The sequence below is a fragment of the Hemiscyllium ocellatum genome, chromosome 12 (genome assembly GCF_020745735.1).
Source record: "Hemiscyllium ocellatum isolate sHemOce1 chromosome 12, sHemOce1.pat.X.cur, whole genome shotgun sequence".
Classification (NCBI taxonomy): Eukaryota; Metazoa; Chordata; class Chondrichthyes; order Orectolobiformes; family Hemiscylliidae; genus Hemiscyllium; species Hemiscyllium ocellatum.
The window spans coordinates 70484365-70496535 of record NC_083412.1 but is presented as its reverse complement, the minus strand read 5'-3'; the positions used below and the strand labels follow the sequence as shown (position 1 = coordinate 70496535).

At 40.6% G+C, this 12171-nt stretch overlaps 1 protein-coding gene across 2 annotated transcripts in view; it reads right to left on the bottom strand.

The window, feature by feature from the left end:
• The window catches only part of senp7 (SUMO specific peptidase 7), a 115140-nt gene that overhangs the window by 65645 nt on the left and 37324 nt on the right, over window positions 1-12171 (bottom strand). For both annotated transcript variants that reach the window (XM_060833155.1, XM_060833156.1), the window contains 2 exons: window positions 10491-10606; window positions 7136-7308 (listed from right to left, as the gene is read on the bottom strand). In XM_060833155.1, the coding sequence (XP_060689138.1) occupies window positions 7136-7308; window positions 10491-10606 (289 nt within the window). The remainder of the gene's footprint in view (window positions 1-7135; window positions 7309-10490; window positions 10607-12171) is intronic.

Sequence of the window (12171 nt, the reverse complement as noted above, 5' to 3'; positions counted from 1 at the left end):
TCCAAGTCTAGATGTGAATATATTGGAGGGGAACTTGCAGGTGGTGGTGTTCACATGTATCTTCTGCCCTTGTCCTTCGAAATGGTATTCGTCAAGGGTTTGGAAGGTGTGATCTAAGTATCTTTGTGTGGATAGTACATACTACTGCTACGGAGTATCAGTAGTGAAGATGGGCACCACATCCACAAGCATCAAATCAAGCACGCTGCTTTATCCTGGATGATGTCAATTTTCTTGAAGGTTACTGGAGTTGCACCCATCCAGGCATGCGGTAAGTATCCCATCACACTCCTGATATGTACCTTGTGGATAGTGGGCAGGCTTTGGGAATTCAGAAGGTGAATTAATTGATGCAATATTCTTGTCTTTAATCTGGTCTTGCAGTCACTGTGTGTATGTGACAAGTACAGTTCTGTTTCTGGTCAATAACAACCCCAAGGATGTTGGTAGTGGGCGATTCAGTGGTGGTAACACCTTTGAATGTCAAGGGACAATGGTTAAACTGTTTCTAATTGGTGATGGCCATTGTCTTTCTGAGGCACGAATATTACTTGCCACTTGCAAGGCCAAACCTGGATATTATCCAGATCTTGTTGCATTTGAACACAGACTGCTTCAGTTTCTGAACAGCTGCAAATAGCAGTAAATATTGTTTGTCGATGATTGTACATTCCCATTTCTGATTTCATGATGGAGGGAAGGTCATTGCAACTGAAGATAGTTGATCCAAACCCTGAGAAATTCCTGCAGAGATGTCCTGGAGCCAACAAACACAACCTGTTCCCATTGTTATGGAACAAGCCAGACCACTCAAAACATTCTTAAGCAGGCAACTCAGACCATAACTTTGCAATTTGTTTCAGTAAGCGTACAAAGAAAATTACCTGGATTAAGTTAGCTAGGTTGACCAAGAGATTTTAAAATAGACCAAATTTATTCACAAAATAATACAATGAAACACAAAGAACAGAATAAAGAACCCCTACAGAACTCAACCTATCCAACTAGACTTAATTATGCTGTTCTGAATATACACAACAATCCAAGTAAGCAACTCCTTTTAAAAACCAGTATAAATGGAACACATGCTTACAGGTTGAAGTTAAAGGGATGAGAGAGCAAGAGAGAGGTGACCTCTCTTTGTGCAGGTCACTTCTAAAGCATGACCACTTTGGCCTGAAATCTCATCTGTTTACATATAAACAAAAGGCCTCTCAAAATCCTTTTCATCTCTGTACCAAACCAGACTGATTGGAGCCTGGCCCGGTTTATTGCCCCTCTGAAAAAAAAATCAAAGACAGAGTCTCCTTGAGATAAGGAGCAACTTTTAGGGAAAAAAGGAAGCAGCTTTGTGACACAATGCAGTATGTAAGAATCAAACCAGCACAGAGACTTCTTGACAGCACCACTGATGACACCTTCCATCACTTTACTGATGATTGAGAGTAGACCGATGGGGCAGTCATTGGCAGTGTTCGATCTGTCCTGCTTTTTGCATATAGGACATACACAAGTAATTTTCCACATTCTTGGGTAGATGCTAGTGTTATAACCAAACTGAAAGAGCTTGGCCAGGGAGCAGCAGGTTCTGGTCCACAAGTCTTCAATACTATTGCCAGAATGTTATCAGGGCCCACAGCCTTCACATTATCCAGTACTTCCAACTATTGGCTGAAGACCGGAATCTGTTTTGCTGGGGACCAGAGAGGAGAATGAGATGGATTATGTACTCGGCACTTAGTTGTTTACTTGACCATTCACAACTAGATGCAGCAGATCTGCAAAGCATAGATCTGATCAGTTTGTTGTGAATCAGTTAGCTCTAATCTTTCACTTGCTGCTTATGCTGTTGGGCATGCAAGTAGCCCTAATTGGTAGCTTCATTAGGTCAATAGCTCATCTTTAGACATGCGCGATGCTGCCCCTGTCATGCTTTCCTGCATTTGCCAGTATGCTAAAGGTTGAGTTGGGGGGGCGGTGGGTGGTGGTGGAGAATATGCCAGGTCATTAAGTTGCAGATTCTGCTGCTGACGATGGCCCACAGCTTCTCATGGGTGCCCAGTCTTGAGTTACTGTTTGAAGTCTATTCCATTTAGCACGGTGACAGTGCCACGCAAAACAATTGAGGGTATTTTCAATGTGAATGCAGGACTTTATCTCTGCAAGTACTGCGTAGTGGTCACTCTTACCAATACTGTCATGGACAGATGCATCTGCAGCTGGCAGATTGTTAAGGATGAGGTCAAGTATGTTTTTCCCCTCTTCTTGGTTCTCTCACCGCCTGCCATTTCAGACCTGACTAGCGTGATAATGTGCACCATTAACAGGCATTTGTTTTATCCAGTTTCTCCTGAAGAGGGATGTTATAAACCTGGATGTGTCTGCTCCATGGAAAGGAAAGTAAATAGCTTTAGTTTCTAAATTTGACAACAGAAGCATAAGTGGATGGAGTCAGTGTCACAGACACCCAGGGCTTTAGATTTAGCTTTCAGTTTATTGAAGCTGGGGTTTTGGGGTTGAAGCTCGCTCTCTGCTGCTAGATTCATTCCTTTCTCCTGAAATGGAGGACAAAGCAAGTGCTTGAAATTGTTTTGCTGAATTTACCTTTCTCAAGGGTGTGTTTATGAGATGTTGCCACATTGGAACAGTTAAAAAATACATTACCTTGTTAAGAACCCTGATTTTTTTTGTTTGTATTTAACTGTGGTATAAAAGTAAAATGTGTTTTGCATAAAGCCTACTAGTTTGATCAATCAAATCAGGAAGATAACACCTTACAGTTGCCTCTAAATGCGATAAAAGTTAGGGTTGAGGCTATCTCCTTGATGTATTGAGTGGATTTGGTCTGGTCCATAACACCAGTATAATCAATGGTGCTGGTGGACATTAAAATCCCCCACACAGAATACATTAAATGACTTTATGGCCCTCGGTGCTTCTTCCAGACATTGTTCAACATGGAGGAGTACTGATTCGTCAGAGAGAGAATGGTACATGGTGATTAGCGGGTGGTTTTCTTGCCTGTTTAACCTGAAGCCATGAGTCTTCATGGGATCCAGAGTCAATGTTGAGGACTCCCAAGGCAACTTTCTCCTGAATGTATACCACTGTGCTACCATATCTGCTAGGTATATCCTGTCAGTGTGACAGAACATATCCAGAGATGGTGGTGCCAGGGACATAATCTTTAAGGCATGATTCCATGAGTAGGATTGTGTCAGGCTGTGGTTTGACTACTCTGTGAGACAGCTCTCCCAATTTTGACATTAGCTCCAAGATATTAGTAAAAAGGACTTTGCAGGGTCGACAGGGCTGTTTCTGCTGTGATCTTTTCTGGTGTCTCAGTTGATGTTAGGTGATCTGTCCAGTTTCATTTCTTTGTTGAGACTTTGTAGCTATTACAGAACAGAGTTGCTCACTAGGCCACGTCAGTGGCCAAACCACGTATTCAGTCAATTACATTGCTGTGGCTCTGGAGTCAAACAGACCAGACGATGTGAAGATGGCAATTTCCTTCCCTGAAGAACATTAATGAGCCAGATGCATTTTTCTGACATCTGACAAAGTTTCTGATATTGTCAGAAAACAAAGAATCTATGAACCATGAAAATGTTTTTTTCACGCAAGTTCAAATTCTATTATTGATGTGGTGGGATTTGAACACAGGTCGCCAGAACATTAGCTGGAGTTTCTGGATTAATAGTTCAGCAATAATACCACAAGGCCATCACCTCCCCATTTCCCAGATTAAATTCCAAAAAAAACTTTAGGGCTCTCCTCAAACTTCTTCAATACAACACAAGAAATAGAGCAGGAATAGACCATTCAACCACTTGAGAATTCTCTAATATTGGATGATGCCATGTTGATTCAATTGTGTCCCCAACTCCAATTTCCTGCAAATTCAATGATCCTCAGTTTAAATTATATATATTCAATATATATAATTTGAATATATTCAAAGACCCAGCATCACTGTTCAGTAAGGAGAGAATGCCATCAGGGAGCCAACGGTTTAATGGTATTATCACTAGACTATTAATCCAGGAGATCCAGTCAATGTTCTTGGGACCCAGGTTTGTAACCCACCAAGGCAGATGGTAAACTTTAAATGCAATTTTTAAAAAAATCTTAGGGGTCTAATGGTAACTGTGAAACCACGTTTGGAAAAAAAAGCTGATTCACTAATGTTCTTTGGTGAAAGAAACTGCCATACTTATTTGGTCTGATCTAAATGTGACTCCAGACCTACAAAGTATTGACTCAACTGCCCTCTGGGAAATTAAGGATGTGCAACCTTGGTCTAGCCAATAACGTCCGTATCTCATGAAATAGTTTTGGATTTTTAAAATTCTAAGTGCTCCTTCTGTCTTTAAACCGCTCATTAATAATTACAATAGGATTTCACATTAAAAGTTATTATTGTAAAGAATGACGAAAAGCACTATTAAATACTTTCGTAGCCAGCATATAGTTTAAACTTTCAAATCAGAAATTTTCCTTGAACAAAGCTAGTTTAAATGGGCAATGGATTTTGTCAATTTAAGCGAGAGCGCGAAAGACACACATACACAATGGGTGTGGCAGCAGCCTTGGCCTCAAACATATGATCCCAGCTCCAGGAAGGAGCCCTTCCTGAGCAGTGCAGCAACTGGATGTATTTGTGTAGGACTAGTGCAGTGACTGAGCAACAGCCAAGGTCACTTACTCCACAGACACCACAAGCTTGGATTCACCAGCCCAATCCTCCACCTCTGCTCCAGCCTCAGCAGGCTTCTCACATCAGTCTGGTGACATCAAACATGGAAACATGAGCACAAAAACATCTCCTGCAACCTGATGTGGCTAGCTGATGTCACAGGCTGTGTCCGAGCACGCACAGGGGCCATTCTGGTGATATAAATACTTACTTCAATTTTAAATACATGCACAATAGGGAAAGAGAGAGTTCTAGGTGTGGAAAAAGAGTTATGATTAGTGCAAAAGAATTTAGAAGTATGTTTGTGAAATTTCTCCAAGGGCATCCCCAAATTCAAAACCTCTTTTCATGTCTTCAAATGCATCCATAACCCATTATTTCTGTTACATATCCCACATCAGTCTTGGCCCCAAGTTTAATTTTATCAATGGTGATTAAGCCTTCAGCCATCTTACTTCTACAGTTTGGAATTTGCCTTATCCTACCAACAACACTTTTTGCCATCTGCTCTAACACTCATTCTTGGGTCAAACTTTTTAAAAAATTAATTCACAGATGACGTCAGCATTTATTACTCATCCCTAATTGCCCAGAGGACAGTTCAGAATCAACCATATAGCTGTGGATCAGGAGTCATGTGTAGGCCAGACCAGGTAAGGATGGCAGTTTCCTTCCATAAAGGACATTAGTGAACCAGATAGGTATTACCTTGACAATCGACAATAGTTTCTTGATCATTAAACTCTTTATTCCAGATTTTATTGGATTCAAATCCCACCATCCATCATGGCAGGATTCGAACCCAGGTCTCCAGAACGTTAGCTGGGTCTCTCGATAAACAGTCCAGTGAGAATATCACTAGGCCATCACTTCCCTAAATTGCTTTGAATTCTTTGCTATTTGAAAAGGTAATATAACTGACAGTTGTTTTTGCTGAATAAAATTAGTTAACCTTTACTAAGTTTCCTAATATATATTTGTCAATTAAAATAAAACTACAAAACACTGGAAATACTGAGCAGGTCTGACAAAATGCGGAGAAAGAAAGAGTTAACTTTTCAGGTTAAGGTCTTCAGGTGTTCAGCAACCACAATATTTTGTTTTTTGCCTCATTGTTTAACTCACTGCTGCTTCATTTCCAGGAATGTTGACCTTGAACAAGAACAGGTCTTCTCTTGGATGGGATTTCAGTTTGTTTCTTAGCTTGTTCCCCTACATGGCTTTCCATTTCCGTCTCAGACTCCTCCCTCCCCTTCCTAGACCTTTCCATTTCTATCTCAGGCGACCGAATCAACACTGACATTTACTATAAACTGACCGACTCCTACAGCTACCTAGGCTACACCTCCTCCCACCCTGGCCCCTGTAAAATCGCCATCCCATATTCCCAATTCCTTCATCTCCACCGCATCTGCTCCCAGGAAGACCAGTTCCAATACCGTACAACTCACACGGCCTCCTTCTTCAAAGACCGCAATTTCCCCCCAGACGTGATCGACGATGCCCTCCACCACATTTCCTCCACTTCCCGCTCCTCCGCCCTTGAGCCCCGCCCCTTCAATCGCCACCAGGACAGAACCCCACTGGTCCTCACCTACCACCCCACCAACCTCCATATACATCGTATCATCTGTCGTCATTTCCGCCACCTCCAAAACGGACCCCACCACCAGGGATATATTTCCCTCCCCTCCCCTATCAGCGTTCCGAAAAGACCACTCCCTCCGTGACTCCCTCGTCAGGTCCACACCCCCCACCAACCCATCCTCCACTCCCAGCACCTTCCCCTGCAACCGCAAGAAATGCAAAAGCTGCGCCCACACCTCCCCCCTTACTTCCCTCCAAGGTTCCAAGGGATCCTTCCATATCAGCCACAAATTCACCTGCACCTCCACACACATCATTTACTGCATCCGCTGCACCCAACGTGGCCTCCTCTATATTGGGGAGACAGGTCACCTACTTGCGGAACATTTCAGAGAACACCTCTGGGACACCCGGACCAACCAACCCAACCATCCCATGGCTCAACACTTCAACTCCCCCTCCCACTCCACCAAGGACAGGCAGGTCCTTGGACTCCTCCATTGCCAGACCATAGCAACACGACGGCTGGAGGAAGAGCGCCTCATCTTCCGCCTAGGAACCCTCCATCTACAAGGGATGAGAGATGGTGGTGGAGGCTGGTACAATTACAACATTTAAAAGCCATCTGGATGTGTATGTGAATAGGAAGTTTACAGGGAAATGGGTCAAATGCTGGCAAATGGGACTAGGTCAGATTAGGATGTCTAGTCAGCACAGACAAGTTGGACTGAAAGGTCTGTTTCTGTGCTGTATAACTCTATGACATTGTTTTAATCAAACCTACACAATGGTACATGTTTTTAAAAAGATGACAGACATAAAATAACAGACAAAAACATGTTGACTAACCTGTGATGGTGCAGCACTATTAACATCTTTTTGGTTAGAATGATCCTGAAGATTAGTACATAATCTTTTCTTCTTAGGGCTTGAAAGAGGTGATTCTGTTGATGTGCCTTTATTTATTTTATTCTGTTCACACAACTGACCTCTTTTTTCTGTCTGTTCTATTGCATAAATACCTGAAAACAAAAGTCAATACTTTAGTTTTCTACTGATAGCATTTCTACTTAACTTCAAAAAAAACAGAATTCAGTCATGCTTTTCAAGTATTTATATAAATCAATTGCATCCATTCCACAGACATACTAGACATCATGAGTTCAAAAGCTTCCAGAACTAACAAGATGTCACCAAAGACAGCTGATCAAAACCAGCTACTTGCTAGATTTTTGTTGAAAAATGAAATATAAAATCTACAAAGTGTAGGTCAAAGCGTGTGAAAGATTGCAAAACAGCTTTCATGCGCAGAACAGCTTGTTACATGGTAGGCATGGTTCTATTTTGAGATGGCAGAGGTAATAGCACAGAAATTCGGATTACCCTTGGTCCTCTTTAGATTTACCTTCTTACCAGTCAACAATTTTTCTTGTCAGACATCAGAGTCTGGACTGCACCAAATGCATTAGAGGAAATCAGGGAAAAATCCCATTCAGCATGGCAGTAATGACGTAGGCCAAGATGTAACCTTTTTATAATACACCATTTACAGCCCACATCAGCAATTTCAATAATTCAAAAGGCCCCAAAGTCATACTGACAGACCGAAGAAATTTAGGTAGATAGGGCTGCTTAGATACCTGGGTGAGAATGGTTTTCAATTTCCCAGCAATTCCCTTGAAGTCAGCTGCACTGAGATGCAACATTCAACTTCAGTCTACATTGCAGAAATGACTATCTGGCTATTGGAATATCTTCACAGAAGGCATGCAGACAGGCATGGTTACAGCAGGACCAGGCTCTAAGGCATGGCCTGAACAGGCGGATCACTTCTGTTGTTAACCTGATACCTCCCAATGAGCTGAGGAGGAGCTAGGCACCCCTCCACTTGAATAGTAACCACAAATTGAACTTCCTTTCCATTGTGGGCACTTCAATGAACTTTATCTGAAATTAGCAGAAACTATCTGACTGTAAATTAAATGGCACAATCTAAAAGACTTTTGAATGGCACCATCACTGGGTCAAGGTTTGAATTTTAATTTTTTGGAAATAATACACACATCCTTCTCCCTGATGACTGCAAACACCTAGCTATAAAACAAATGTGATGGAGAAACTCAGCAGATCTGGCAGTTACTGTTTCAGAATTGAAAGGGACTGGAAAATGGTGGATTTCTGTTGTTGACAAAGGAGGAGATGATGTGAATGAACAGATGGTGACATTACCCAGTGCAAAAGACAAAGTGCTTTTAATCAAAATAAAAAGAGGATAGACCTCAGTGTCTGCAGTGGTGAACTCAATATTGAATCTTGAAGACTGTGAAGTGCCTAAGTGGATATGAAGCACAGTTCCTCGAGCTTGTGTTGAGCTCTGCTGGGACACTGCAGCATTCCTAAGACAGACATCATAGCATGGACAGAGATGGTTTATTGAATTAGAAAGCAGTTGGAAAGTCCACGCCATTCGTCATCCTCATTAACTGCCCCACCCTACCAGTATCTTGTTGGCTCCGTTCTCCATACAGCAAACCCAATTTCTGCTTTCGCCACCTATAATTTACTTTTATTACATCTCAATCTCACCATCACCACCATAAATACTCCCTTTGCCTTTTGCTCTGACCACCTCCTTCTGTTCCACTCATTTTTCTTTTTGCTCTGTCAATAACACACAAAAAGCCAACATTTTCCATCCCCTTTCAGTTGTGAAGACATTCCAAACTTGAACAGCTAACTCTACGGGTGGAAGAGTGACTGAGTGGTCAGCTCTTCTGCCTCACAGCAGCAGGGACACGGGTTCAATTCCATACTCGGGTGACTGTCTGTGTGGAGTTTGCATATTTTCTCCCCATGCCTGCGGGGGTTTCCTCCAATGATGTGCAGTTTAGGTGAGTTGGCCATGCTAAATTCCCTATAGTGTTCAGGGATGTGTAGCTTAGGTGCATTATAAATGTGGAGTAATGGGGTGGGAGAGTGGGTCCGGATGCGTTGTTCTTCAGAAGGTTGTTGTGGACTTGTTGGGCTGAATGGCCTGTTTCCACACTGTAGGGATTCTATGATTCTATGAACTCCTGCTCCCTCCACAGATATTGCAAGATCTCTTCTCCAACAGTGAGTTTTTATTTCATATCTCCTGCATCCTCAATACTTTACTTCTACCTAACTATGACGTGTTAATCTAACTAAGCACCAGGAGACCACCCACAGGGAAATCATGTCAAAAAAATGCAACATTAGAGTTTCATCAAAGAGAGGTCACATAAGCAGCTCACTTTCAAAACAGCAAATTACACTGGTGCAGGAGAATAACCTAAAGCTAACAAAGGCTGTATCAAAACAGAGGCACCACAATTTTGCAACTGATGTTCTGATCTCATCCATTGCCTAACTTTCAGAATCAAATTCGCAAAATGTCTTCTGATCCTAAAAACACAGATCAAATGAGGTTTCTATATAACAGACAAAGGCTTGGGAAAATAGTCCAACAATGCTGTACCTTCAATATTTCCTTTTACATTTAACTAGTAGCTAAAGGGACCGTGGATTAAATATCACCTGCCCTTGTACAGTATATTTTGGCATATGGCACAAAGTAGACCGGATATCTCACCCACCATGTTCTCAGGCACTTCTGAGCTAATTCTTTTAATAGAGGCTCACCAATTGCCAAAATCAACAGCAGGTTATGGCTATAGCAATGACTTCTTTTAGATCCATCACTTTAATGCAGACTTTCTTTCTAAGGAAGATAGGTTGAAGGAGCAGCTCACCGTCACCTCCCACCCCCGGTCTCCCTGCTCATTTACAGTTGTCTTGCCTTGTTTTCTCTCCATAAATGCCTTAAGTTGCCCCAGACTGAAATCCATTTTGTTTTTCTGCCCACCTGACCAGTCCATCAATATCTTTCTACCAGTCTACAGGTTTCTTCCTCATTACCAACCACAGTCAATTTCTGTACAATTTGCAGGGATAAATTCAAAGCTGCAAGTTCTCCATTCAATAGATAAACAACTGATAAAGAATTAGCTATGTATAGAGCCTTCCCAAATTATTAGTCTTTAAATTGGTATTAATTTTTAGGATGGTATTTTGGCATTAATAACACTTCTGGTAACATAGTCCTCTCTTTCAAAAGAAAAAAAGTACAATACAAACAATTGGAATTTGTGCATCAAAATATTGGCTAATAAACCCTACATACCTTTATCATCTTTCCCAGATATTCTTCCGGGTGATGTACTACTTTCCTTCAGTCTGGTTACGTTTTCACTCTGTTCTGAGATACTACATTCTAATCTCTTCTCAGACTGCACTCCCCTGAAACAGAGAAGTTGATGCAATCATTCATGCAAAATATATCAACTCCCAATAAATATGGTCCTGACTGATCTGTTTAGGAATCATGGCCGTTTCAACTTTTTAAATGACTACAAGTAATTTAAAAGGACAGCTAATGTGTGGCCAGTGTAGAAACAGGCAAGTTGCCGTGCACCTTAGAGGAAACACTGGTCATCACCATTGTTGAATACTGGAAGAGATAATTTTAATGTTATTACCAACACAAAAACAGCTTTCATCATCTTGCTCCTGCAAAAAAGACAGAAACCTCTAGTGGGCATGCAAGCACACATTAATGCAATAATCCAGGAGTTACAATCAATCAGTGATTCAATGCTTCTTCTAGATGAAAGGATGTTTCATGTAAACATTCATCCGACCACAATGAAATAAATATTAGCTGAGTTCACTAAAACTTAAACTCTTGAACGGTTAGTCTCGCTGTAAAATCCTTTGAAAAACGATACCTTCTTTAATGTAGTTTAACTTCATTTTTTATTAGAAAACAGTAAAACTTCAGAATGAAGTACATCCCCCAACAATGGCCTGAAGAAGCTAATTTAATATTGAAGGATAATTAAATTCCCAGTGAATTGTGACAACTTCACATTTTATTTATTTTGGTTTTATCTTCTATCTTAATTAAGCCTTAAATGATTTCTTCCCCTTATCTAAAGTTTGCATTCAATCAAAGAATAAAGTAAATTTTTTTTTGGCTCACTGCATATGAATTCTTCGACGTGATAAGGTGCTCACTTGCTATCATTTCTGTTACTGCACATCAATAGATCTCATTGAGTGGCTACAGATATCATTGGGAAATGATAAAGAACCTCCACAGAGATCACTTACTTTTGTTGGCAGTTTTATTTTTAGAAAATCAGCAGCAAAAGCCATTAACTAACATCATCATCTGGGTCAATAAATACATTGTTACTTAATTTTTAAGTATCACTACAATGGCAATCACCCAATTGACTATAGATCTGCTAATTAATTATTTTGTATTTTTTTTAAATAGAATTAATATTAATGCAAGATAAAGGAAAGTAAAATGGCAGTACACTTTCTACTTTTGTGAAATAACAGTTGCATATAATAGAGAGCCATTCAATTGTGCTTGAAAATTGTTTTGGGTACAAAGTGAGCATGTTGAATGAAGATTCCATTTCTAACAACTTATTGAAATGATTTAAGACTGCTTTAGAAATACATTCCTTCCCACAATTCATGATTTAAATCAAAAACGCGTGTTTGACTTCTTCTAAACTGAATATAAATTTGGGTTATATTTGACAGAAAGGATGTTATACTGGCAATACAGATCAATAGGAAAGTCACAAACATTTATATTCAGAGAGCAATCTTAAAAATAAACATTAATCAGAAGATAAAATAGGTAAGAAACACATGTCAAGATGCAAATTTATAGGGAGGAGCATAGCAGCGATGTTATTAGGAAAGAAACCTAGAATATCAGGCAAATGTTTTGGGACATGGATTTGAATCCCACCATGGCTAATGGTGAAATTTGAATTCAATTG